Here is a 27,734-nt window from a genome sequence, read left to right as displayed (position 1 = left end):
AGCAAGATGGAGTACCCACACACAGCAGCAGTCAAGCACTAAGCTGGCTGGATGCGATTTTTCATGCGTAATAGATTGGAAGGCACGGGCCTGTAAATTGGCTGGCTGGGTTACCTGACCTCTCTCCACTCAATTTCTTTCTTTGGGGTTATGTGGAAGATGTGCTTACATGATCGAGACGGACGTCAGATTAGTTCAAGGCAAGATAACAAATGTCTGCCATAGAATTACGGCGTCGGTCATCAAGAAAGCCACTGAAGATGTGGTAAAACGGACACAGTACTGCGTAGCTGCAAAAGACCTATTCGAACACGTCCTCTAGGGTGGTGTTCAACAGAGCTTACGAATTCATAGATAATAAGGGCACACTGAAATACCTCTTTTTTTTTTTTTTTTTTTTTTTTGCAGACATCCTGATTGCCAATTCGGCTCATCTAGAAGTGGTATATTTACTTTCTTGAACACATTGGTTTTGCCTTTCCTCTGCCCCTTAGTTGATTCCCGGTCTGTTTATTTCGCCTTTATTTTTTTACACGAGCCTGTTTTTGCAGCATGTATACACTTTCATAAACAAATAAAATGGCTACTTTAATTTGGCTTTAGTCCGAAGCAAGTTTCTGGCGCAAAATATCGCTTTGCATGCACTCTTTCGATGCGATGCGAGCAAAGCTGGGATTTTGAAAAATTCCATGCCTATTCCACTGCTTTTTGCGTTTCGTGTGTGGTCAGAGCGGCACTACGGCCGCGCTATCAAAGGACTTTTGTTATCAATGTGATCAGGCGGCCTTGAGAGACGGATAATATGTGTGACGTAGAAATGAGAGGAAGGAATAGCTGCGAAGCCACGAAACCTGCGGTTGGTGCTCCTTCTGTACCATTATCAAGGTGATGCGTTGCCCCTTTGGGTTTGCGACAGGCAATGCAGTTGCTTTCAATCAGCTTATTCGAGGGCGTTGCTTTATGATGCGTGTGGGAGCGCACTCACATGGTATTTTTCATACTTCATGATGTTTCTTTGCCAGTCAGAAAAAATTGTAAGCAATTACTGCATCACTGAAAACACTGCAATGAGTTGTCATTTTGGGGAGCCTACAAATGCTTCATTGACATTCTGAAAATTAGGACAGAACTTCTAGAGTTAGATAATTAATGGCAATTACCGAATTAAATCTCAGTAACGAAAGAATTACTGGCAGCTACTCCACTGTACTGTAAACAATATGCACTATGTTTTCTTCGAGTAACGCAACTGCTCTTTTTTGAGTCTTAGTGCATGATAGTTGGGGAACACTGTATAATTCACTCAGTAACCGAAATGAGGCCAAGCCGGATTCACTCGAAATCAGAATCAACAGCAGTGATGCACAGCAGCGCTTATACTCGGACTGACAAAAAAAGAACAAGTGAGAGAGAAAGGATGCAATTTCGCCAGATAGGCGAAGCAGTACTAGTGATAGCCAAGTATGCGACAATTAGATGAAGGAAGATTACAGCACCGAGAGGACTGAGGTTGTGAAATTGAACTGTCTCCTACTATGAGGTCTTGTATATACTCATTTAACGCTGTCACTTCAGCACTCAATTCTTCGAGGTCGCACGAAGTTTCTACAAGTGCAACTGTTATTAAAGTTACACACACACACACACACACAAACACACACACACACACAAACACACACACACACACACACACACAACCTCCCCCCCCCCCCCGTCCCCCTCCGGAAAAATGAGAACTCTCCGCGCCTATGTACACTTGACAGGAAAGAGAAAGCGAGGAGAATTAAGGATGGCAACTGGAAGAAAGATCGCAAGCATGAAAAATACATGCAGCATTTATTGAATGTCACTGCTGAAGAGAAGTTGTATTTATTTGAGCAAAATCAGGTGGACAGCACTTTATATACAGGCACCAGAAGCCAAACGACACAACAAGGTTCACAAGACAATACTTGCCAACGTAATCTTGGCTCTTGACGTACCTTTCCTTCGGCAGAATGGTTTTAAAGTTCCTGTCGGATATCGAATACAGAAGCCACCATGGTCCGTAAGTGCGCTGTGAAAATTAATGCCGCATTTCAATCACACGCTCTCCACATCAATTCGGAGAGCTTCATATAATGCTTTCCCCGCTGCTTTCACTTGCGATGTCTCCCCCTAGGCAACTATGTTAGAGATTTCTTATTTTTTCTGTTCTACGAGATGGGGAGTAGAAGCTTCCGTTCTGATTGTTCTTGAAGCTTCAAAACGCTTCAGTGCGAAATCTCACACACCATAAATAACAGAATGACGCCGAGAAACGTACCGCTGAAAACGTCTCCGAGTAGTCTCCGTACTCCGGGAAGACCTCAGGCGCTCCGATTACATTTAGTGCCACGTACGATATGCTGTTGTAACTGCCATACTGAGAACTGTAATCTGCGACTTCTTTGACGTCTTGGCAGATTTCATCATCGTCCATTTAAAAATTTCGCAATACTGAGAATAAAGCTGCGATTGACGGACGGATACCAAAAACGCCTCGATAGGCCACCCTAGCCTCGACAGCTGTAGTGGTGTCGATGACGATTTGGAACGATGTGTATATGAGAGGTACCGTATTTACCCGCGTATAACCCGCCCCTGCGTATAACCCGCACCCCTAACTTTGAACTCGGCGGAAAAAAAAAAAAAAAAAAAACTCGCGTATAACCCGCACGTTTACCTGAAAAAAAAAAATGAGCGCTAGAAAGATGCAACTCACACTCGGTGATCATTTCGTTTTCAGAACATTTATTCAAACGACCGCCACCACGTCACTGGTTATCCGATTCTTAATCGTCGCCGCTCTCACTACTGCCATCCGAGGCTTCATCGCCACTCTCAAAGACGTAGTCGTCCTCGGAACCATCCAAACTATTACTGATCGCACATTTTTTAAAGCTTTTCCGCACCAAATCGGCCGGTATCGCTTTCCACGCATCCACGATCCACTGGCACAGCAATGGAATATCAGGCCTTCGCACGCGTCCCGTCGGTGTGAGGGCGTAAATGCCGTCGGCCATCCACTGGGCATACAGCCGCTTCACGTGTGCCTTGAACGGCTTGTTCAGGCACACGTCGAGTGGCTGTAGCATGGACGTCATGCCGCCAGGTATTATGACGAGGTCGGTGCTGGTCTCGGCAAGGCGAGCCTTCACCGCATCAGTGCAGTGGCCTCTGAAGGAATCTAGTACGAGCATCGACCGGCGTGCCAGCAAGGCACCTGGTCTTCGCTCCCAGATTACTCGAAGCCAGTCACCGACTAGGCCACTGTTCATCCACGAATTTTCTTCCGCACGCACAACGATTCCTGGGGGCAGTGGAATGCTAGGTAGCGTCTTGCGTTTGAAAATGACATACGGGCGCAGTTTCGTGCCGTCAGCCAAAGCGCATAGCATGACTGTGCAGCGCAGCTTGGCATTTCCGCCGGTCAGCACGCTGACTGATTTGGAGCCCTTTTTTTCCATGGTCGTGTCCATCGGCATCTCAAAGTACACAGGTGTTTGATCAGCATTTCCCACCTGAGACAGCAAATAGCTGTGCTCCTTCCGAAGTGCGATCACATATCGTTGAAAGTTCAACAACTTTTCCTCGTAGGCTTCAGGAAGCCGCTGGCACATGGTTGTTCGCCGCCGCATAGAAAATCCATGTCTTCGCATGAAGCGCTGAAGCCATCCACGGCTTGCACGAAACTCACGTGGAATGTTCAATTCCCGGGCCAACTTCAGGGCTTCCATTTGCGCCATCTCAGTCGAAACAGCGTGGCCACGACTTCTCTGCTCCTCAATGAACTTCGCAAGCTGCGTCTCGAGGTGGGGGTACGCGCCAGTCTTCGGACCCCGAAACGCTCGCCTGTCCCGGTTCGTTGCTTCGAGACTCTCTTTTTTCTTCCTCCAGTCGCGAATGCACGACTCGTCGACGTCATGCTGTCTTGCAGCAGCTCTGTTGCCGATTTCTTCGGCAGCGGCTATAATCTTTAGCTTCTCTTTCGCTGTGAAACACTGCCGTCGAGTCGCACTCATGATGCCAAAACAAAGCAGGCAAACAGTGCAAACTGGGGTAAGTACACTAAACAGCGCCTAACGCGAGGCTCAACAATGCTGGCCTTTCGTTGGCCCTTCATCGGCTTGACAAGCGTCGATGACGATGGGGATGGCGGACTACACGGGGAGGCCGCCGCACATTGCGGTGAAGCCGACCCCCCCCCCCCCCCCCCCCCTCCCAAGGAAAAAATTCGCAGATAACCCGCACCCCCACTTTTTAAACGCGTTTTTTCACATTTTGGTGCGGGTTATACGCGAATAAATACGGTATATAGTACACACGCAAGGGTACGTGGATGCTACTGGTAGTCTGGTTACGCCTGGTTGTTGGTGTCACACCATGGTCACACTTTAGAGTGTAGTACACTCTAGTCACACGACTACTTTCGATCGTGAACGAGTAGGATCCGGATCGAACTTCAGAACCGCGATTGGCTCCCTCCCTCATTTTGCGCAAAGGAGGCAACCACTACCACATTGCGCCTTGCGGCACTAACAAAGCATGCGCGCGTAATGGACACCCGAAATTTAACCAAACGGTGAAACTGGCATTAACACCTGTATATGGATGATTTGTACTGTTCCTATTCGAATCAAACGAAACTTAACCCTTTCAGACGCTATCTACACAATTGTGTACACCAAGATAGAGCATCAACAGCAATATCAGATGAAAGTAATGATATTTAAAATGTGTTGCATACATCTTGAAACACTTATTGTAACTGTGCTGCAATATTGAATAACGTGCAGAATGTCATAGCAAAATGGGTGGCAAGGTAGACGGTTGGGTCTTTTTCGTGTCAGTGTGTTGTATGTAGCGGTTTCAATTTTCATTGTTTTTCACAATGTCATGCACCAGGCATAATTTCCAAGTGGCTGGATAAGTGCTTTTCAAAACACGAAATAGTTTACGTTCACATTTGGTGTTCTTGCAGCAAGTTTTCGCATGGAGTCGAAATTCTGGAAACTTGACAAAACTCACTGAACAATCGAAAATTCTGAATCTTTTCTGCAGCTGTACACTTCCTATGATTCTGAAGATGCAAGAGACAAAGAACTTCATTGATGGTCCCGAGGAACCGCGTTACGGTACCTCCCTTTTCAGGGAGTCCCCATAGCCGTCGCGGGCCGCACCCCACGTCGGGGTCAAAAGATCGTGGTCCTTCGCGCTGTCGCAGACCCTCGGGACAGCCCGTAGTTGCCGAGATGTGGTGAAAGCAAGTTTTCAATCAACGGGATAAAGTGGCGTCTGAGAGTTAATACTGCACAGCAGCCAAAGAACATATTGCGAAGTAAAATTCTACTTTCAACACTAAGTTAATGCATTGAGTGCACTCACCTCAGTGAACGAAGTTATGAGCACGCCGAATAGCGAGACCCATTAGATTTAGGGTCCCACAGTCCAGTGCATGAACACAAACAGGGTGAAGGTCCTTATTTTTATTTTGTAATGAAAATTACAAGCATCTCAAATACACTGAAGAAAAACAGTCAGTCCTAACAGGTAGAGAAGTAAAAAAAAAAAAAAAAAATTATGAACAGCCTAGTGGGACAAAAATGCACAATAAAATAACACCCCTCCCCCCCCACACACACAAGCCTGGCCTGCTGCCAAAATCCTCTGCACACAATTGGGCCCAATCTTCTGCACAGAATTATGTACAATCGTGCGCCACTCTTCTATATGAACTGCTCTTGCGCACAACGGAATAAGAAGGGTGCTCGTGAAACCATGCCTTTAATTCAAAAATCCAGCACGGAATACAAGAAGCACATGTGATGTTGATTGATCAGTCCATCCTTGCTGCACTGCGCGCACGCATCCTTACAAAGCCTTTCTGTATGCCACCTTGGGTACTAGCAACATGTAAAGAAAGGTCCGTCAGTTGCTCTCTACAGCAGAGAGAAGGCGAGAAAAAGAAACACGGGGACATGGCAAGTGCCGACGCATCACACTTGGTAACCGGGACAAAGAAAGCCTATGCAGCAGCAGGCGAACTTGACTGGACCAGCAGACGATTTTCGGCTTAGCACACAGGCAAGGATGACAAAAAGAAAAGGCTGATGGTTTCCGAAAATAGCAGCAAGCAGAAAAAAAAAAAAAGAATACTGGTGGCAGACAGAAAGGCAGATGAGAGAGAGAGAGAGAGAAAAAAAAAAATTAGCGATCAAGGTAAAAGAAAATCTTTTCTCTCTGTGCCTTCCCACCCCTCTCCAAGGCAGGGTGGACTTTAGAGAGGGCTGCCACAGAAGGATGAGGCGATCCAGTCCTTTTCTCTCGTCCCTCTTGGAAAAAAGTGCTCTCCCCACCCAGCCAACAATGCGCGCACGCACTACTGAGGTGTAGTGGCTTCTGTGGTATCCCTTCTACTTCTGGTTCTTGAGCTGGTTGGAGAGCCAGTCGAGGCCCTCGTAGAGGCCGTCTCCACTGGTGGCACAGGTGGCCTGGATGTACCAGTTGCGGTTGCGCAGAGAGTGCAGGCCCAGCTTGTCCGTTATCTCAGCTGCATTCATGGCATTTGGCAAGTCCTGAAAAGAAGTGCAGACAAGGTGTCAACACATTGTGCCCCAGAATCTGCAAGTGCAGATGAAGTGAACCATTAAAATCAATCTGCAACAATAGTGAAATTTTCTACATTTAAAATGTTCAGGGCTCTAAAGGCACACTAAGAAGAAACACTAAACCAGTTCAGATTGCAGTTCAGTTTAGAATGTTCTTTTAAATTTCAATTTTTCTAAATTTCACAGTTAAATAAGTACTTTTTGTTTGTGTTTCGTCGACCACTTTTTAAAAATTTGAAAATCTGAAGTGGGGGGTCGACTTACAATCGAAACCAAAACATGGCACCGCCAAAAAAGCGAGACCAACGGGAGTTACAATTTTATGTTTGCTCTATGGCCCTACTCGTAGCTTTTCGCTATCCCACGTGTTTGTTCGCTTTTCAAAAGGGTGTTTCAATATTTTTGAGAGTTTTACAGTGCACACAACACTCATGAGGGGGTTTCGATAGTTGATGGAAGTGTCGCTTGTTCCATTCGCGGTGGCACCCTCAGAACGGCAGCGCTTGCGGGGAGTATCGGTAGTTAATGGAAAAGCAGATACCGCTCGCAGGTTTCTCTTTGCCTGCTGCACTTAGCTTGCTCTATAGTTTGACAAAAGGCATTGGTTTGACACGTTCCACTTGACTGCCGGCTACGTGCTACTTCTATGCTTCCTCAGTCGTCATGAGTGCTCCAGGCCCATTAATCATTCAACACTCGTTCACAGCAGCGTTCAAGAGGGCTGCCATCCTTTATGCCAAAGAAACAAATCACTGTGCAGCGGGCCACAAGTTCAATGTTTCTGAACGGGTGGTGCGAGAGTGGCGACTGCAGCGAAACGAAACTTTCACCTGTGACGGCGGCAAGTGAGGAATTTCCCACGTGCCGAAGTCTGGACGGTTTCCGGAGCTGTAGGCTAAGCTTGCGGCGTATGCCGCTGAAATGCGCGATCAGTCCCTGCCAGTGAAGTGCGACATGGCCATGAAACAAGCTCGGATCTTCGCCTTTTAAGGACCTGCTCCGCCGCGAGTACGAGTGGCTGGCGTGCTAGCCACAGAGGCATAGTCAAACGTTCCACCTGGGAGGGACTTCAGCATCGGTGAGGAAAACATCTGATGTAGGAGGGGGCAGCGGGGGACGCTTTTTGTGTGTGCCGCAACGAGATGACAGCTGTGTGGAAAATAAGTGCACAATAATAACAAGGCGCTTTTCAGAGATTGCGCCACGTTTAGATGCGTGTGAGCTGTGCCGAACTGTCTGTGCATGCATGGGCACGTGTCCGCAAGTGTACGTGTGGTCCGGGCTATACGCGGCGTGCACGCCGATGGCCGCGCCACTGGTGGCGGCCTTGCGCAGAACGCATGGGAGAGGAGCGAGCCGCGCGCCGTAGCACGCCGTAGTTTGTTGCGTCGCTGATAGTGCTTCTCCGTCTTATTTGTGTTTTCAGAGCAAAATAAGCAACACCCTTCGCATGTGTGGGATGGCCAAAGCTTCCGAAGAATGTCGAAGAAGAATTGTTGCAGGGTGGGGGGGCTCAAATACCGGCGAAAACGTGCCGGTGATACGGTTCTAATTATTCCCCGCAAAGCCTCATCAGCAGGAGCAACGGTGGCAATGGATCGTTGCATCGGCGCGAAATTTCTTGTTCTCATCCTTTCCTTTGTCGCTTCGGTGTTTTTTTCTTTTTTATTATTATTTTTTTACTCAATTGTAGTTAGACGGGTAAGAAGCGACGAAGTTCGTCTGCAGTGCAACATGCGGTTGAAAGGCATTTCGCTAAAGTTCGGAATGCCGTTTGCCGCTTATATTGTTTTCCGCTTCTTTACCGCATTGGGCTAGCTAGGCAGCACGACTGCATGAGCGCATTGTTTTGCATGTTAAAGCTACAGAAGTTTGCAAGAACTGAAATTGTTAGTGTTATGTGGCCCGGTAAATCCTCGCACCAGCTGTCGCGCACTTCATGTTTTTACATTTATTTTATGCGTGGCTTCGCCCATGTTTAACTGTTGCTAGTTCCTTCATGCATAACTCTTGATTCTTTTGAGCTGCGAGGTTTTCACCCTGCCTCGTTTGTAAAGGGTATAAATCACGCTGTGTCTTATCGGAATGACACCAAGCAAGTGCTTCTTTAACAGCTTTATTCATTTCGCCCGAGGGCACCTTAGATATTGTGGTTTTTTGGGAAATGTGTTTAGAAAATAGGTAGCTCAGGGCGAGAATTGCTTATAGCTACTGCATATGGAATTTTTGTTCTATTTTTCGCTGAGTAGTTCGCGTCACGTCATCATACCTTGATGCTGTCTGAGCAGACTTAACACGCCGAGTGATTTGTTTGTTTCACAACGTAGTCGCTTCTTGCAAGTGAATTTTGCACTCAGCTGAATTATTTCTTATTATGCTTACGCCGCATAGGACTAAACCCGGCCTTGCCGCCAGCGCTGTATCTAATTTGACTGGCGCTGCTCTGCCTTTAAGTATATCATGTGGCCCTTCTCTCTAGTAACATTTAAAAAAAGTACTGCAATGTTAGTCACACTATAGCTTTGTACGTTTCCAAGCAGTTCCCTGAGGGAATTTAAAATTGCAAAAACTGCAGCGCGAACGGCAGTTCATCGGCGGTACAGCGCTAACACGCGCTTTTATTAACCCGTGCGTTTGGTGGCTTCGTTGACTATAGTGAACGCGTTTCTATCAATAAATTCGCAATTATTCTACTTCAGGCGACTTTCACTACACTTATTCGGCGGCGTCACATGTATTCATCGGCAGAAAAATCACAACGGTATATGCAGACATCGCACCGTGCGGATTTGTTATCTAAGTCTGCACTAACGACGGGTGCTTATTATTGAGGTACAGAAGCAGCATTACGGCAAGGGTAGAATTAAAGAAAAAAAACGGTCGAGACATCGCATTAGTCAACAAAATTTGTCGGCTAGTTTTCATGAGCTCCACTTCATGTAAATGGTCTTCATGGCGTTTGTCTGCGGGACGCACCTGGCGCGTGTGTGGACCATGTTGCCCCAAACACCGGTAACATCTTGTTCATACCCGCTTCCACAGAGGTCTGCGTCTTCCCTACAGCTGTCACTGCAGAAGAAGCAGTCTGGCGCCCGAACCAAGGACAAATCGCAGCCGCGAACTTCAGTCACCCTTGCTGCAAAGCGTTGTCGTCTGCTACTGCTCCCACGCGTATTGTTGGAAGCGCCCGCTAGGTGGCTATCAGTGGCGCCTCTATAGGCGGTGCACGCGGCCTATAGCAACAAAGCTAGCATCGATGATAACGTAGAGTAAGCTCGGCATGTTCATATTAAATAAATGCTATTTTCATTTTGTGAACGCTGTCCTCACTTTTTTTATTTGACCTACATTCAAGGTAAGTTTTAAAATTTTTTCAGGCTTCGGACATTCGGGGGTTGGCTTAGAATTGGGGCCGGTCTAGATTCGAGTACAGTCGAACCTGACTATATCGAACCCGTTTACATAGAATTATTCTGTATATCTAACAATTTCTGAGCACGGTATAGTTACAATGAGTATATATAGCAAAAATTACGCTTACATCGAACAAAAATAGCAGCGACTCCCGATATATTGAATGTCAAGCGGCAAAGTGCCCCCAGAAGTTGGCTTTCCCTCGCAGTTGCGGGGAAACCCGACGGCGCGGCTTCATCCAATCGCTCTCCCTACGGTGACCGCGCCGCTTCGGACGAGCCGTCGACACCCCCCCTGCAAATAATGATCCTGGCCCGCCCGCAGCGCTTGCTCAGACAGCCAATCAGAGGCTCTTGTGCCCTCATCGTGCCAAATGGCGAAAGTGCGAGTTGTTTCGGTGCTTTACTGGTCCATTGTGTGTGCTTTGTGGGCCTTCTCCCGCAGTGTTGCCGTAATGAAGCGGCAGAATTTGCCTTTTGTTGTGAAGCTCAAAATCATAAATCGGGTCGAACGCGGTGAGAAGTCGGATGTGTCCCCGCAGCGTGAATGATTCCGAGGAACACTCTCAGGACGATCTTGAAGAATAAGGGGGAAATTAGGGCTAAGGTGGCCAAACTCTCGCCTCGGTGCCCGTGGCACCTGACGCGTATGCACGGCCGTGTACGAGTGGTTCATCCGAAATTGCTTCAGCCATGCCAGCTTCCGCGTGCTCGGTGATGACTAAAGTCTGATAAATGCGACGCAGCCGTTGCCGGTGTTGCCGAAACTTGGAGCGAGCTGTCAGAATTTCCGGAAGCTGTTGACAAATCAACAGTGGACAAGTTTGCGAGTGCAAATGATGGTGTTGCGACCACGGGAGAGCCCGAAAACAAAGACTACACTGTCGACATTGCAACGAGCACAAGTGAAAGTAGGCACTACGTGGAAAGCAACGACGGTCCTTTGCCTGCATCCTCCGAAGTGATTGGTGCGCTCGCACTAGTCCGGTGCTTCTGCGCGAATGTGGACGGTTGCGGCCTCAGCTGCTTAGACAGTGTGGAGAAGTTCGTGCGTCACAGGCAGCGAAATTGCCCAAGCAGAAAGAAATGCAGGACTATTTCATGCGAAACTAAGCTAGTTTCATCAATAAAGTGATTTTATAAATGGCATGTGCTTTTATGACATCCAATTATTCAGCAGGCTTATATCGAATTATGCTCCATATCGAACTGATAGGCGTTTTTTCGTGAGTTCGATATAGCCGGGTTCGACTGTAAATACGGTAGGTAACAAGTTTCGTGGTAAGGTATTTAACAGGGATAGGCGGGCTAGTTGGTGGTCGATATTGGAATGCATCACGTAACCGCGCAAACAACAAGGGACAAAGAAAGAAACACACAAGACAGGCGCGCCTGTCTTGTGTGTTTCCTTCTTTGTCCCTTGTAGTTTGCGCGGTTACATGATGCATTCCAATTTCGTGGTAAGGGTAAATTACAGCATACAAGCCTCTTCTCATGGCATAAGTAGACTATTTTGGTATTATACAAGGGCAATTTATTAATACATCAAAAATTATTCTGCTCTTTTGTGTCTCGCGCGCCTGTCTTGTGTGTTTCCTTCTTTGTCCCTTGTAGTTTGCGCGGTTACATGATGCATTCCAATTTCGTGGTAAGGGTAAATTACAGCATACAAGCCTCTTCTCATGGCATAAGTAGACTATTTTGGTATTATACAAGGGCAATTTATTAATACATCAAAAATTATTCTGCTCTTTTGTGTCTCTTTATTATGCGAGACACTGCTAGCCAACGCATATGCATGAGAAAAAAAGGATTTACTGCAAGCAATCATTCTCACTATGCTGCAGAGATGATGCTCTTGAACAAAGTAAATGTCGAGGAGGTTTCCAAACATTGAAGTACTTCGTGTCGTGGCATCTTCAGCATTACAATCTCGCCCTTTGTTGCAATACACCAATAATTTTAACAATCTATTCCTGTCATAGTTGCCCAAACCAAAGCAATGTCATAGCTTTTCAAACCTGCAGGAAGTTTCTTTTTGAACCTACCCCAACTGCAGCTGCCTAACCCAGTACAGTAAAACCTCGTTAAACCGTACCCGCTTAAACAGTAGTTTCGGTTTAACAGTAGTAAAGTCAATTCCCTGACTCAGCGGCCATTGAACATAATGTATTTTGTATCCGCATAAACCGTACCAGCTTATTGCGTACGCATCGGTTAAAACGTAGCGTTTCCACTTTTCGTCGCGCAAATACGGCGGTGCGTCGTCTCCATCGGGCGGCCCAGCAGAACAACGAGCCTCAGAGATCGGTACAACGGCCTCCAAGCGCCCTGTGCGTTTGCAAGTGAAGCCGCATCAACATCAACATCATTTCGACGCCGTGCCAGAGAGCGTTGTGGCGTCGTGCAAGCGAGGACTCGCGTCATTCCGAAGCTCGGATAAAAAAAGACGCCGGGTGCTTAGCATAGAAGAAAAATTAGACATCGTCCGTGCTATCGAACGTGACACGAAGAAGTCGGCGCTGGCCCGCGACATGGATCTGCTGTTGACTACAGTGTGTGGCATTTGGAATGCGAAGTAGCTCGGCAGCGCTGCTGCGAGTGCGAAGAGATGTCGGCTACGAGGTTCGACTTTTCGCCATCGTTGCCTCTGTTGTTGCCGAAGTGTCGACTAGCGACAGTGATGAGGACGACACGGAAAGCGACAGCACGGGTGATTCAGGCCCGACAGTGGCATAAGCTGCGCGCTACGTCAGCCTCATGAATGCAATCGTCGCAACGAGAACAGGGGCGCGATAACGGAACTATTCCAAACAAAAAGTTTTCCGAACTCCGGCACCCGGCAATGAAAAAGTCGCCCCGGGACTTATGCAGCACTACTGCGCGCGTGCACGGATAATACGTAACGCCAACGAGGAATCTGCCGTGCGAGTGTTTGCCGAGAGGAGGGGGCTGGCTGAGAAGCTGGCATGCAGCTTCAGTAAGTTTGAGGCCGCTGTCGTCGTACTAGGCCGCCGCGGCATCAAACGAAAATAACACTTATGTCGCGCGAAGTGAATAAATACTGCATGTTTATTCCACTTTCATGGCACTCTCTCCGAGTTCAGTTTTCGACAGGTAAGTGGGCGATCTCATGCTATTTCGGTTAAACAGTACTACCGTTTAGTACGTACCTTTTCCGAGCTCCGGCCAACTACGGTTTAACGAGGTTTCACTGTAACGTTTAAATTTAACAACAGAGACGGCTTATAGCCCAAGGAAGCTGTAGCTGAGGGTTTTGGTTTACTTTTTGACCAGCTGGGCTCCTTAAGATGCACCCAAAGTGCATAGCGTTTTTGCATTGCACCACCTCCTGCATGTGGCCATCGCAGCCAGGAACCAAGTCAGTGATCTCGTGTTCAGCGTAGAAAGCTCTAGCCACAATCACCACGGTGAGTTCTCGTAGTCTTAGCAAGGGGGGCATAATGCTACAAATGTCCTTTGTGTAATACAGCTTCATAACCGTTTTCCTGTTTTCCATGACCATCAGTGCACTCTTAAGGGGGGACGCGGGGATCAGATCGCGAAAATCGCTAAAAAGATCGATTTTTGGCAACGACGCGTTTCGGTATCTGCAATGCCTAATCTACATTGTATCAAAATGGTTTGACTGAAAACGCGCTATAAGTGCGCGAAAAAATTTAATTTATCAGTGCGTAGGGCGAAAAAACAGCTTTAAATCGCGTAAAATCACCGCAGTTCGCGGAGCCCTAACTCGTCTTTCCCGCCACCGAACGCCGCCATCTTGGTATCATTCGAAAGCTCGAAGTTTCGCCATTCCGTTTCTGAATTCTTCGGTCGTTGCCATCTTGTAACAAACACAAACACAAAAGAAGCGCGTGTCTGCTAGAGGCGGTCACACGGGCCCTGCGATGAAAGCGGGCCTCCGATTGGTTGCCGTACTGAAAGGCGTCTCGCCATTGGTTGCTGCTGCAGCAGCGGGCAAGCTGGCAACCACAGCGGACCGCAGTTGTCTGCTTTGAAAACCACGCCGGCGTCCTTCATTTGACACTCGCAGAATTCGGATTTATGAAAGCTCCCAGGTCAGTGATGGATCGTCACTCATTCGAAAAGAACTTTTAAATGAAGCATGCCTTCGGAAAACGGAAGCGCAAGCCTCCTACGGCGAGAAAAAGACGGCGGCCAGCGGGGGAAGCGGAGAACCCGACTGAACACGCAGATAACGTGCCGCGTTATCTTGCACCGTGCGATTCCAGCAGCGATGCCGACAATCGCCCTGTGACATCGACACTGATAACCAAGCCACCGGAAGACGTGCCAACGGAGGCTCTCGCACCTGTGCGTACGGCCGCGCGAGTCTGCAACCGAGATCGCGTTGTTGAAGGAGACGCGGCTCGAAGGTCTCCATCGCCGGCAGAGACGGTGTGCGTTTCCGATGCATCGTGCGACAGGGACACGCAGCCTGCGAGTAAGCTTCAACCGTCGACGAGCTACATACAGTATGGTGACTCAAGGCTCACCAGACGAATCGTCGCACGATTCAGACGCGCCTCGAGCCGCGTTTTGTGTCAGCGGTGACTGCAGAAGCGCAGGCATGCAGTGTTCACGACTCCCTTCGCGCAGTGTCTGCGACTGAGCGGAAGCAGCAATGCCAAGAACAAATTTCGGCCCCTTGTGACTGAATTCATTATTATGCCTGTTTCCGCGATGAACTCTTTGATCGCTAAAACTCTGTGCCCAAGATGCCAACAGCGTTCTGTGGGTGTGCAGTGCGATACCAGGCTCGGTCTGGCAGTGAAAATGGTGGTCATGCACTACTCCAGACGGCGCAAGAAAAGGATAAAGAACGCCTGAAGGCATCCAAAGCCCACCAAACTATGAGGCAAAGGTGTAAGAAGATGCCTGACAGCAATGATTCAAAATATTACAGCCCTGGTGCTTTTTAATAAATTTGCAGTGCTTTTAAAACTTTGCAGCCAGTTTTCTCAATTGCATTTTTTTGTCAATCACCTCGCTCGTGGAAAGCGTAGCACAACAATGGCTGGACCGATTTTGGCCCAGTTTGTTTTGCTGTGATCCACAAGCTGTGCTGCACTTAAAGACAGTCCTGAAATGTTTCTTTATCTTTCCATTATTTAATTATTTCACAATTACTACATGGCTCCATGCAGTGAAGCACAGTCATGTGCATGTTATGTTGAGCAAAAAATTATTAGCGCAGTAAAAAAAAAATCGAACACTGTCTTGATGTAGATTAGACATCTGGGCAAACATGCAAAGTATTCCCAGCTCCCTATCATGTTTCGTTACTGTGCCAGGCTTTCCACAAGCAAGGAACATATAAATTCTTATAAAACAAAAACTAATTAAGATAGCCTAATGAAATTTTAGATTTGTCTCTTTATTGCAATCTGCAGTGTGTGCCAAATTTCAGCCCTTTCTGTCAAGAAACAAAAAAGTTAATTCTGATCCCCTCCTCCCCCCTTAAATGAGTCAAATACATTTCTTTTTTTTTCACTGTCTAGTGTCACATTTGTACTGCTTTCTTTCGGTGGATTCCTCTACTTACCCCAGTTCATGAACATCCTTAGAATTAGAAGATGCACAGGAGCTGCAGTTAGTTGCTGTACTTATTCGAATCTAAGCTGATAATGCTTAAAAAAAGTTTTCGAAGATTTTGTTAGGAGTTGTTAAAATAGCACCCCACTAACGCCACTGCAAAAGGACATTATGTAGCCATCATGATTCAATGGGCATCTGAACCAAACACAGTCAGAAGGGCGCCATTTTGACCACTTTGAGTGGATGCTGTGCAAGCATATGGGCACGTTCATTGTTTTATTAATGAGAGTGTGTGTGTGTTACAGTTGAGACAGCGTAATAGCACTGAGCAAGCAGTGCCACTACTGAGCTGCATTTATGTGAAAAGTTGTGCTGGCGGCAAAGCAGTCATCTAACCTCCGAGCCGGTAGAGACTTCAGTATGGACGAGATGAATGTGCGTCACTGGCGAAAGCAGTGCAGCCAGCTTTTAAAGTGTGCTGCAGGGCAAATGGTCTTTACGGACCCACAATGAGGCTGGGACCACGAAGTGGCTGTAGCAGACTTTGTGAAGGCGTGAAGGTTGCTGGCACCGTCGAATAACAGAGCCCAGTGATGACGGCAAGTCGGCTGAGAATTTCGTGACTGCCGCCGGATACTGGTCTTTTGTGGCTGTTTACTATTGATCTTGGACTGCTTGCATGCAATCATGAAAGCTTTTTTTCTGGGGGGGGGGGGGCTTAGAATCGAATAAATACAGCATGCTGAACTGTAATAAAGCAGCCCACATGGCTTGCTACAGCATGCCAGATGGAAGAGCAAGACCCACCTGCTTGTTGGCAAAGATGAGCAAGACTGCATCCCTGAGCTCATCCTCTGCGAGCATCCTCATGAGCTCTTCCCTTGCCTCACCAATTCGCTCCCTGTCGTTGCTGTCCACCACAAATATCAAGCCTGATGGAGAGAAATCGAGGTCAGGACGCAATCTTTGAGAGCAAAGTCACAATTCAAGCATGACTGCACTGCACTTTTGCAGTCATTACATCTCTGCGGTAGTCACGTGGGAAAAATGTCACCATGTTCTAACTCACTCTCAAAAATCGTAACAGAAACAGCAACAAAGATGGCTATGCAGAGTTGTGTGCGTAGGCTGCAACATGGAAGCTACGTCGGCTATAGATTGGTGTACACGTCAAGTTGATGTGCACCCCTGCATGGGCTCGCATTAACTGGACATTTGGACATTTTGACATGTTTAGAAGGCAAAACGTCCTTGCTTGGCTTACACACATGTAAAACTGCAACGCTATCTCAAAAAAATGCAGAAATACTTTATCTGCTACACACTGGAGGCCCCAGGCTATTCACCTGCTCAGACCAAATATCAGTGAAGGAGCTACACCAAACTTGCAGGAAAGAGTGATATTGGTGCTGCCATGTTCCCAGCAACTGCATTTTGTATGCATGCACCCCTTTCTCCCTATATTTTGGTTTCAGTAAGGATCAATACGTACGGCATGGTCCCCTGTTAAGGGGAACACCAATATGTATTCCAAAGCTGATAACAGTTTAGTTGTGACATGAAGTCCATTGGCAGCAATTTTACCAATAGAGGTCTATCTAACATCTTCCATTGAGCACTTCATCCCTGTGGCAATTAGTGCTGCAATAATGGATGGATACATCCAAAAGCTCACAGGTGTCAATTATAAAACACTACAAGCATTCACAGTACCACCCACGTACCCTGCGTGTTCTGGAAGTAGTGGCGCCAGAGTGGACGAATCTTGTCTTGGCCACCAACATCCCACACTGTGAAGCTGATGTTTTTGTATTCTACTGTCTCCACGTTGAAACCTAAAGAAGGGAAGAGAAACGGTACGAGAAAGCAACTGTTAGAAGTCCAAAAAGAAACAGACAGGTAAACACAATGTTATGCTAGAGGCGACTAAGTGCAAGAACCATGGAGTCCACAATTAAGGCTGTGCATTATTGAGAGTACTTCTTGAACATGGGTCAAGACCAGGCCTTCAGCAACATCTTGCAATTTAAATTTTTCTCTTCAAGGTGGCTAATTGGCACATTTGTTGCAAGGCATGTGTTATTAAGAGAATGTATGTTTTGGGAACCACTGCACATAATACACACACATGATGACCACCATTAAAGTCCACAAAAGTCTTGATGCAAATTGCTATTTGAGTCAACACTTCACACAGACATCTGGTATGTTTCGTGCACTATGCAGCATAATTTCATAACTTCTATCCCCATTTTCTGTTGTCTTACTTGCGTAAGATCACTATTTGTGCTTGGTGATATTTCAGTGAGAAAATCGGCAAGTTATAGCAGCAGCACATTTGTGTAGATATCTGCATAATGAAAACCAACCTTGTGGTCAAATGTCACATGATAAAGACCACTTTAGATCATATCTAGGGTCCTTCATTTTCCGGTAAAACCCAGTTATTCCAGATGTTTGCACACCAACAAAATTTTCTTAAAATCATTAAACCTAATTTCTACCCAAATTAACCCTTAAATAAATGATAATGAAAGCAAGTGGTCAGGATATATTGCATTATAATATTAATACATGAACATGGTATATTTCGTTCTTGAGAAACACTAAAGTGACTACCAGCAGATAACAAAAACATAATATTGGTTAGCACCTGCCGGCCTTGAGTAAACAAAAACTTGTCGAGCTTTTAGTAGCCGCCACAACAATGGCGCTTTGCATTGTATTTGCCACGGGTGGCACACGTGTAAATGGTGGTAGTGTGCTACAAAGCAATTTAATGCAGCACTGACGTGGTTCTGCATTGCAAACAGTAGCTTTAACATTCATGGATGGATGTTTACCCAATTATACATGCTGCTTTCAAAGAAGGGTGGCTGGTTTGCCCAGTTGGTAATTACAGGGATGGGAGCAGCCAATGAAGTTTTGGAGCAGCTCTCAGAGCAGCAGATTTGGCACTTCGTTTGGGGTTTGGGGCATGAATTGTACTTTTTGGAGCAGCTTGGTAAAAATCTATGAGAAATGCAGGCATATGAAGAAAACATGTTCCTGATTTGACTTTGCACAACATTAGAATATGGAAGATCAGCTCTGTGGAAGCCCGCAAGCAGAGCAAAATTTATGATGCGGAAAAATTGTCACCCACCTGACTGTTAAAACATTAAATTACATACCGAATGTGCCGACTAAATGTGGCCAAGAAAAAATACCCTAGGGCTTTTCGTGAACAGCGCCCACTATGGTGACAAGCTCGTTTTAATGCAAGTGTTTTTTTTTTTTCCATTTTGAATGAGCAAGTAATATTTAATTTTAATGAACTAAAATTTATTGCCTTACTTATTCAATAGGGTGCCAATGCAAAGGTTGTGGAATACACTGAGAAATGACTGATAACAGCGTCTGTAGTAACCTAGGTCTTGTGTGGACAGTTATTACTGAGAGAGAGAGAAAGCCTGCAAATTTTTTGTTAAGTCCACATGACGACATGTCCCCGCACCAGTAACAGAAGTAATCTCAGATGTAAACACTCATCAGTGCATTATGTATATAAGAACATGCAAACCTGGGCCACTGTAACGGTCCTTGTAATGGTCTGCTTTCTGAACCGTTGCAAGGTCTCACTGCTTCACATTCGATAGGGAGCGAAGGTGCATGCCAAAAACTGCTGATGCAGCGAAAAAAAAAAAAAAAAAAAAGCACGGCCGCTCGTTCCCAGTGCCCTTATGTGACGAGGTTTGCGTTAAGATTGATGCAATCTTTGGCGTGCAAAAGCATTGTCATAGGCACAGCAGTTTTTTCTTGTTCTCACTTATTTCACATGCTTTCTTTCTAGTCAAAAAAGTCTTCACGAATCCTAGGTTGTTTTAAATGCCCTTATCGATCATTTGGCAAAGTCATCCACAACTTTTTTATTGACATCTTATTGATTAGGCAAACTTAGATTTAGCTAATTAAACATATTCATGCACAATGAACAAGAAATATTCACAGCGGCCACTATGAACAACACCCGTCACGGTACACTGGATGCTGTTTGCGTAGTGCTCTCAAGTAACTTTTAATTCTTGGCGACCTTTGATCAAGATAGAATACTGCAGAATAAATGCGAAGTGACATACTGGAAAGGCATTCTGTGAAGGTCCACCTAGTGGACATGTCCATTTCATCTGCTGTTGGCGCTAAAGCCCATCAGCACTTCAGTAGCAGACGAAATGGACATGTCCACTAGGCGGACTCTTACAGAATACCTCCCCTGGTCATAGCAGGTCTGCCAATATTTCACATCACTTGCCGAGAAAACACTCCGTATTTTTCAAAACAGTAAAGGGATAAAAATGTTCACTGGCTTTCCGGTCTGCGTCGTTGACCAATATTTTGAATAAACTCGATTAAAAGGGCTTATTTGCAGTTCTGCCACAGGCGCCATAAAGCCAATGTAAAACGGCAACTGATATTTTGTACACGTGAACGACAGCTTATTAAAATTTTCAGGCTTGATCTGCGCAAGTCGCGCTGTGAACATCGTTGCGGCGAATACAATTTTAGGGGCTTGCAGTTTCGCCAAACGTTTAATTACTATCACAATTTGGCCGCTAAAGTTGACAAAATGTGAAACTTTACACCCTTGGCTTGCATTCTGCAGTGGCAAGAGCCAGATTTTGTGAGGTGTGGTCTGGCAGAAAATAGTGTAGCCTGCATGCAAATCTGAGTGAAGATTGCAGTTGGCATTGGATATTTGTGACCGAAAAGTCTCATGAAAGCAAACAGGTTGTCGGCATGCTGCACTGTCATTCCGGTAACCGGACGTGGTTCACGGCGTTCACCCTTTAATTGATGCAGATGCACCAATACGGCACGAAATCTGATGCTAAAGTATATAACAAAACTGATGAGCTACACGCTGAGCAGATTGTACGACCTTATTCATTCGGCGTGGCTTTCCTTCCCGACTGTCCCATAAAATGAGCGCTAGTTCAAATCATCTTTAGCTGGTCCGCATGTATGCAAATGCTTAACACCTTTACAAAACATTCGTAATGCATTGTACAGCACAATACGATTTTAATTTTCTTGTGGCCTAGTTACAATTAAGCCACCAAACATCCACACTTCAACGATGCTGACACTGAAAGGGATTGCTTAGGCTTGGATTGCAGGGCTAAGCGCTAGCCAATGCATGTCTATAGCTGTGTGGGCGTTGACCACGCACGTCCTGCTAAATTTGGCAAACTTCATTCGCAATTAGTTTTGGAACAAGATGGTGCAATTGGCATAGCACTTCCATCCCTGGTAGTACATTAATTTTGTTGCAAGGGCGTGCGTTTGGAACCAGTTAAACAAACAGGACAAGTTAATTACTGCACAAAGAGCAATGCAACGAAAAATGTTAGACATAATGCTAAGAGAAAGGAAGAGAGTGGTGTGGATCAGGGAGTGAATGGGGATAGCCGATGCTGTAGTTGACATTACGAGAAATAAAGTGAAGTTGCACAGATAACCGGTAGAGTTACAGAATGAGTGCCAAGGAAAAGAAAGTGCAGTCAAAGACGGCACAAAATTAAGCGGTGTGTTGAAATTGTAAAACTTGCAGGCACAAGTTGGAATTGGCTAGCGCAAGACAGGGGTAACTGGAGATAGCTGGGAGAGGCTTTCGTCCTGCAGTGCACATAGAAATGGGCCGATGATGAAACACGATAACAAGGATGCAAGGCCCGACAGGTTTATGCTTGCAACGCATATACTAACAATGTATGTCAGCTAGGGCTAGTACAATAAGGAAGTACAACGAAGCATATGGCCTTATGCACTACATTTTCATTGTGTTTAGAAAGCGCAGAGAACCATGTAAAGAAGGGAGGTTATGCTATGCCCGTCTCCTGTTATTGTGGTTTCTTTTAAATGTATTAGTAATGCTCGAGAACTACGATTTCTAGAGATGAGTTCATTACATGATTTGCAAGCAGCTGTCCGCCATTACAGGTTATGTTAAGTGACTTTGCTTGTTTAAATAGAAGGTTTGTGTCCGAAAGGAGACCACTGCTTGTTTTATTCATTGTAGTACTTACCAAAAAAAAAAATTAAATTATGGGGTTTAACGTGCCAAAACCACTTGCTGATTATGAGGCACGCCGTAGTGGAGGACTCCGGAAATTTCGACCACCTGGGGTTCTTTAACGTGCACCTAAATCTAAGTACACGGGTGTTTTCGCATTTTGCCCCCATCGAAATGCGGCCGCTGTGGCCGGGTACTTACCAAAAAGTCCAGAGCTTTGGGCTGCTGGACAACAAACCCATGATATCTCTCCAATTTTTGTACCAGACAACAAAAACTTGACTAATCCCTAGCTTTCCTCTTAAAATATAATCAGACATTTACCCCCCATATTTCACAAAGGCAGAAACCTGAAAACGAAGGACCCTAAACATATTTAAGGCTGTAGCTACAACACACAAGCAAAGAAAACATCACAAAGAAGGCTGCAGTTTTTTTTTAACAACAATGTCCAGTAAGGAAGGTCATGTTTTATTGGCTCTGAATGTGTAATTTGCCAAATATTTCTTGCTAAGTGAGACAATTAGGGTTGCTATACAGAGCTAAAGCATATTTGAGAAGCAGTGAAGAAGTCTTATTGCTTGGAGAGAACTGCAGTGAGAATGACAAGTGGTGCATAGATGACAGAAATGTGCTGGGAGTGACAGAACTTCCCAGTTTCTAATAGCAATCTCATATTTTTGCCCATTTCCCCGACTGTGTGTAGCCTGGAGGTTTTTCTGCAACTGGAAGACGCTTTACAGTGCAATCCATGAATTGCACATTATGTTACTTGAAACTACTGGCCAGTTTAAGATTAGCATATGAATTGAATTTAGGCATCAGAAGCCACAGAAGGAGGTTAACATAACTGGATATCAGGAGCATTTAAACTACAGCTTAAAAGCTAATTTCCAAGTGAAGCTTTCTTTGCCTCTTCCTTCGACTTTCCCACTGCTGCTGCCGTCTAGCACACCGCCTTAGGGGGTGGTTCAGAGCATGCACATACATGGAAGGAGTGTGGCAGAGAAGGACACGCGAGAAACTCGTTTGGGCTGCACTGCGTCAAATGTGCACAATGCCCTCTGGAGCTCCCTGGGCGTCAACATCACTAATTATCGTCAATCAAAACAAACTGCACAGAAAGCTTCGCTTACGTCGATTCCCACACTACGTGGGATGTGCATAACTTTTTTTGAGGTAGTGAATTTCTGTGTAGAAAGTGACAGCAATGCTGGTGGAAGTCATTGTGGAAACCCATAAGTGCAATACAGAGTTTGAATAAGTTGAAAAGGGACTGCAGTCCCTTGGACTACGTAGAGCAACTGAGTTATACACAATGCAATTGACAATCATTTTTCTGCCGAACTACCTTCGCTCTTCTGTTCAAGTCCTTGACACAGCCTTCTATTTGGTTGCTTGACTGCCTTTTTTTCTAGAATTAATTTCGTTCCAACCCCATGGTTTTCTCCAATACCAAAAAGTTGATGCAAATAGCATCTGTCTGATGTTAATCTGGATCAAGTGAAAATGTCGGTCTCAATAAGCTGAGGTTTGACAGGTCAGAAAGGACAAAAAAGGAGAAACAGGTGATGTCAATACCACCGAGAAATTCCCCAAAACCAGCCTCACAACACCATATTTAGGCAGTGTCTACTTGATACTAATCAAGGGAACATTAAAGCAAGCAACACTAAATCAGTTTCAGCTGGTAAATTATGCCAAAATGTTTTCTGGTTCGTTTGAAGAAAAAGGTTCCCGTAATTGCTCAATAACAGTGATGAAATGTAAGACTCATAAAATAGATGATGTAAGAGAACATTATTGAATGCAATAAGGAAAAATGGGATTAGCACAGTTGATCTAGTATGCAGGTATTTTAGAGCTTTAAGATGTGCAAGGATGGTAGTTGGAACTTGTCATAAAAGTGCCCCGCAACGCTGACCAAAATTAGGTCCCAAATCAGCTAATACTGACTTGCCTTCAACATGGGCAGCCATTTGATCACATACTTAGTGGAATGTACTGAGGAATCATTTGCTGTCATAAGCAACCGTGATTCTATGTGCACCATTGGCTTTGGAAAATAGGAAGGTAGCAGAAACCTTGTTTCCAAGTGCCTTAAAATTTTCATGTTTGTCATCGAAAGCCCATTTCAGCAGCGACGAACAACCAAACGGAGACGAACGACGAAGCACTGTCAGGACGTATGCATTGTTCCGAGCTGTGATCAAGCCAAGAAGCGGCATAGCCCAAACTGCCCCCGTACGCGGGGATTCAACAAGAACCTTCGCCCAGTGCATTCTACTTTCCCAATGAAAAACGGGCTGGAGTCTGCGGAGAAGTGAATACGGGAACGGCAAATCACGCCATCGGGCACCGTTCAAATGCGAAGCAGCTGTTGCGCACTGCTAGCATAGGTGCCCTTCCGAGAACGCCCAAAGAATGAGTAATGCCGGAGAAACAGAAGGAAAAAAAAAAAGAAGATCTGGGCCTACGTGATAAAAGTCGCAACCCGACCATCAGGCGTGGACGCTACGCTGCGTAACACGAGTTATTACTCACCGATGGTGGGAATGGTCGTGACGATCTCGCCCAGCTTCAGTTTGTACAGGATGGTAGTCTTTCCGGCCGCGTCCAGGCCCACCATGAGAATCCTCATCTCCTTTTTGCCGAAAAGGCCTTTGAACAAGTTCGCGAATATGTTCCCCATTTTCTCCTAGGCGGTGGCGGTACGTGCGGGGGTTACTTTTGCTTTTCCAAACTGTGGGGCTACCACCTGCAGGAGGAAATAAAAAAAAAAGAACGGAGAGAAATGAAACAAACGGCCAGTGGCGACGAGGTCGGTGCGAGTCTCCACTAGCTTGTCAAAAGCGCGACAGGATGGCATTTTTTCTCGGGCGAACGCGCACGCCGACACGCGGGTCGTTCGGGGAGTGACCGACTGCGAAACATCGCATCATCGACGCCCCACACATGCACATATTTGACGAGAGAAGGCTTAGTTGCTTTACGCTGCAGTGCGATGTCAAAATTAAGAAAGCAGGCTCTGATGAACCAAGTTCAGTTCCGAGTAGCGCAATACCTCCAGATATATACACAAAAGGCACGTCAACAACACATACGCCGGTCTAAACCTGCACTTTTAATGGGATTAACAGCCAGCTCTCGAACCGCGACAGCGAGGAACGGAACCAAGTACCCGACCGCAGGCCCGAGAGGAAGGCAGGGCAAAGGACGCGGAACTAGCACGACCGGAATGCATCCTCTCGCGTCAGTAACTATAATAAGGCTTTCGTCAACACCGCCGGCAACCGCAGACCTTCAAAAGTTAGCTTAATTCGCATGATTACTCAAATTAACCTCAGTTATACGATACAATGGCGGTAAAAGGGGCATGTTCTGTGGGCCGCTGCAATGTTCGGCGAGAAATTTACCGACAGGAAACGAGCACAGGAAAATCCTGAACGACAAATCGCACCTTGACAACTTCAGACACGCTCTCAGACCGGGCAGCACAAAATAAAAGGCGACGAGACAGTTGAAACGAAGGATACAAAACGAACCATCCACACGTACCGGCAGCACGGACGACAAAATATGGCGGAGGTGGAACGGTGAACTCCAAGAAAAAAGCCACGTCACAAACGTGACGTCGCTATCGGCTTTTTTCTCTTCTTTACTGCGACATCTGTTTGTAAGAAGAAAATTCATCCAGCGCCACACGCTGTACGCATTTATAAGATAAAATGTTGGCCTTATGTTATTAATGTCAGAACGTGTGCTGCTATGCACTGCGAAATTAGCCGCGTAAATACGCGAATTATATAACTGTTCTCATTTAATTCATTTTATCGTTGTCCCACTTATGAGATGCATGGTGAATGTCCCCCAAAAAAGCAGGGAGCTTTATCGCTTGCCGAAGCTGCTAGTTCTTATGTGTATTATTCATAAACCGCACCATCCCGAAATTGTTCTGTTTGTGGCGCCCTCCAACGCAAGACATTTTATTTCTTTACGTAGCCACTGACGTAACGCATTCCGTGATGCTGACGTAATCAATAACGTATAAATCCGTAGGCTTCTACGCGTGCGTTGGTTCACCCTAAGCATGACCGCAGGCGTTACCACGTTGCAGCCGTTGCTACCGTCGAATTTTCAACTTCGCAACTCGAACAACTTTAATGTGAACCACAGACTCTGCTGATGTGGAACCGATCTTTCCATTGCACTGATTGGTTCTTGTACTTACGAAATTTCTTCAAAGATGGACATTCAAAAATATACGTGCAATGAATGGCTTATGCATTCGAATTTGTCACGTTTTTATTTACATTTTTTTTTGTGGTTGAAGTTCCTGGTCGCCAATGTTTTATTCATGCCATTAGGGACAGCTTTCCTTATAAAAATGTACTGCCAAAGGTAACAAGTTTGGCATTATAGGCACATTAATTAATGGGAATACAGTAAACTACAGTACAGTACAGTACAGTACAAACGTTAGTTTAACAAATCTTTCAGAATAACAAGCTTTTAGAAAATTCCGGGCAGTTTTCCTATGCATTCTATGCAAAACCTTTAGGTTAAACGAATTTCAGTATAGCGGATATTTCTGTTGAACGAATTTGAGTCTCTTAAAGGACAGTAACACGGGCTACAATTAGAAACTGCTGGCATTAATCGGCGCTTTGGATGTCGACAGCAACACTTCGTTCGAAGACTATGTGCAGTGACAGTGAGCTCATTACTTGTGCTGAACTATTAGATATGGAAATTGTTTCCAATGTTCGTCCCAACAAAGAGTGCAACAAGGAAAATGCAATGGCAGAGGCAGATTCAAATACTGTAACTCTACTCAAGGCTGTAGAATGCCTTGGAAAGTTGAGAGACTTTGTGTCTCAGTAACTACCTGTGCCAGAGGAAGGGCACAAAAACATAGACTCCCTGGACAGCTGTGTTACTTCTTGCACTTTAAGAGCACTGCAGTGCCAACGAAAATTAGATATTTTGTCAGAATAAGATAGGCAGCAACGTAACTGTTACGCACTTCATGTATATTGATGTACATAACTCCACAAACTGCATTTCGCATGTTTCACTTATTGTCTGCTGTGCCCTATGCTGTCCCACATTCTAGTGAATATAAAAAAAAAAATTTATGGGGTTTTACGTGCCAAAACCACTTTCTGATTGTGAGGCATGCCGTAATGGGGGACTCCGGAAATTTCGACCACCTGGGGTTCTTTAACGTGCACTTAAATCTAAGTACACGGTTGTTTTCGCATTTCGCCCCCATCGAAATGCGGCCGCTGTGGCCGGGATTTGATCCCGCGAGCTCGTGCTCAGCTCTAGTGAATATTCAGTTTAGTTAATTTGCAGTTAAGTGAACTAGCTATTTCCTTGGGTCCCTTGAAGTTCACCCAAGTGAGAGTTCACTGTAGAAAAGATTGCAGGACCAGCTGTCGAAATGTACTTACATTAATCTTAACTCTCAGGGGCAACACATTTTGAATTATCGGAAATGAGTGAAACATCATTGAAAGCAGGATAGATCTAAGGATTACTACATTTTGCTTCAGCCTACTGCAGTCTTGCTTCAAAACATATATGACCAGAAGAATAATTGTAAATGGCCCAACATAAACAGGACGAAGTACAAGATTGGATGAAGCAGAAGTTCTGTGTAACTTGTGCAATTTAAAGTTACACATCCAAACCAACTTGCATTTATATTATTATGATCAGAACATATATAAATACTGCTGGGTGACGTTTATGATGGTAGGATCAGTGGCTGCATTCTAAACTGGACTGTCTCAATGTACTCAAGTCTGATTGTTGAATCTGGGTAAGTTTTGACTATACTGTGAAAAAAAAAAGTTTACACCTTTCTTTCTTTTAAAAACAAAAGCCGTCATCACTTTTTCTTGCGTTTCCTTTCATGAAAACTTTGTACTCACTGCTTTCCTGTCAGAAATGCTATGCAACATTGAATTTGCATGCTGCTTGTGACCTGCAAGTACTGGGCGTGCTGCCTGAAGAAACAAAAGGCACACAAGATAGACAACGGTTATTGTTTTGGGGCAAGCCCCAGATGGT

The 27,734-nt window shown here is 45.5% G+C and overlaps 2 protein-coding genes across 10 annotated transcripts in view; both read right to left on the bottom strand.

Moving 5' to 3' along the window:
• Window positions 1-3,269, bottom strand: part of LOC126540533 (F-box/LRR-repeat protein 4-like) — a 38,465-nt gene extending 35,196 nt beyond the window's left edge. For 2 of the 8 annotated variants that reach the window (XR_008614533.2, XR_008614534.2), the window contains exons 1-2: window positions 2,306-3,269; window positions 1,957-2,056 (exon numbers count right to left, since the gene is read on the bottom strand). Coding sequence is in view for 4 of the 8 variants with exons in the window: in XM_050187354.3 (XP_050043311.1) it covers window positions 1,957-2,056; window positions 2,306-2,461 (256 nt within the window). In the remaining 4 variants the exon portion in view is untranslated. Of the gene's footprint in view, window positions 1-1,956; window positions 2,057-2,305 lie in introns of those variants that run through there. The other 6 variants (XM_050187354.3, XM_055076089.2, XM_050187353.3 and 3 more) reach the window with 6 other exon arrangements.
• Window positions 3,270-5,492: 2,223 nt separating this feature from the next.
• Arf1 (ADP-ribosylation factor 1) lies at window positions 5,493-25,315 on the bottom strand. Of its 2 annotated transcripts, none has more exons than XM_050187357.3 (5): window positions 25,215-25,315; window positions 24,201-24,414; window positions 17,329-17,439; window positions 16,412-16,536; window positions 5,493-6,596 (listed from the first exon to the last, which is right to left on the bottom strand). In XM_050187357.3, exons 2-5 carry the CDS (start codon window positions 24,346-24,348, stop codon window positions 6,435-6,437), a joined length of 546 nt encoding a protein of 181 aa, XP_050043314.1. In that variant the 5' UTR covers window positions 24,349-24,414; window positions 25,215-25,315; the 3' UTR covers window positions 5,493-6,434. The 2 variants fall into 2 exon arrangements, with proteins under 2 accessions (XP_050043314.1, XP_050043313.1); XM_050187356.3 differs by lacking the exon at window positions 25,215-25,315 and adding an exon at window positions 25,117-25,208.
• Window positions 25,316-27,734: the final 2,419 nt, after the last annotated feature.

The sequence above is a fragment of the Dermacentor andersoni genome, chromosome 2, assembly GCF_023375885.2.
Source record: "Dermacentor andersoni chromosome 2, qqDerAnde1_hic_scaffold, whole genome shotgun sequence".
Lineage (NCBI taxonomy): Eukaryota > Metazoa > Arthropoda > Arachnida > Ixodida > Ixodidae > Dermacentor > Dermacentor andersoni.
Note: the sequence above shows the minus strand (reverse complement) of the source record. Positions and strands in the feature narration are given on the sequence as shown.

Bases quoted from the DNA above. Each gene is read 5' to 3' on its own strand.
- Arf1 (XM_050187357.3), bottom strand. From the start codon at position 24,348: ATGGGGAACATATTCGCGAACTTGTTCAAAGGCCTTTTCGGCAAAAAG. The intron at 17,440-24,200 runs GTGAGTAATAAC...TCCCTTCTTTAG, and splicing joins CACGACCATTCCCACCATCG to GTTTCAACGTGGAGACAGTA. The intron at 6,597-16,411 runs GTGGGTCTTGCT...ACTTCTTTTCAG, and splicing joins TCATCTTTGCCAACAAGCAG to GACTTGCCAAATGCCATGAA.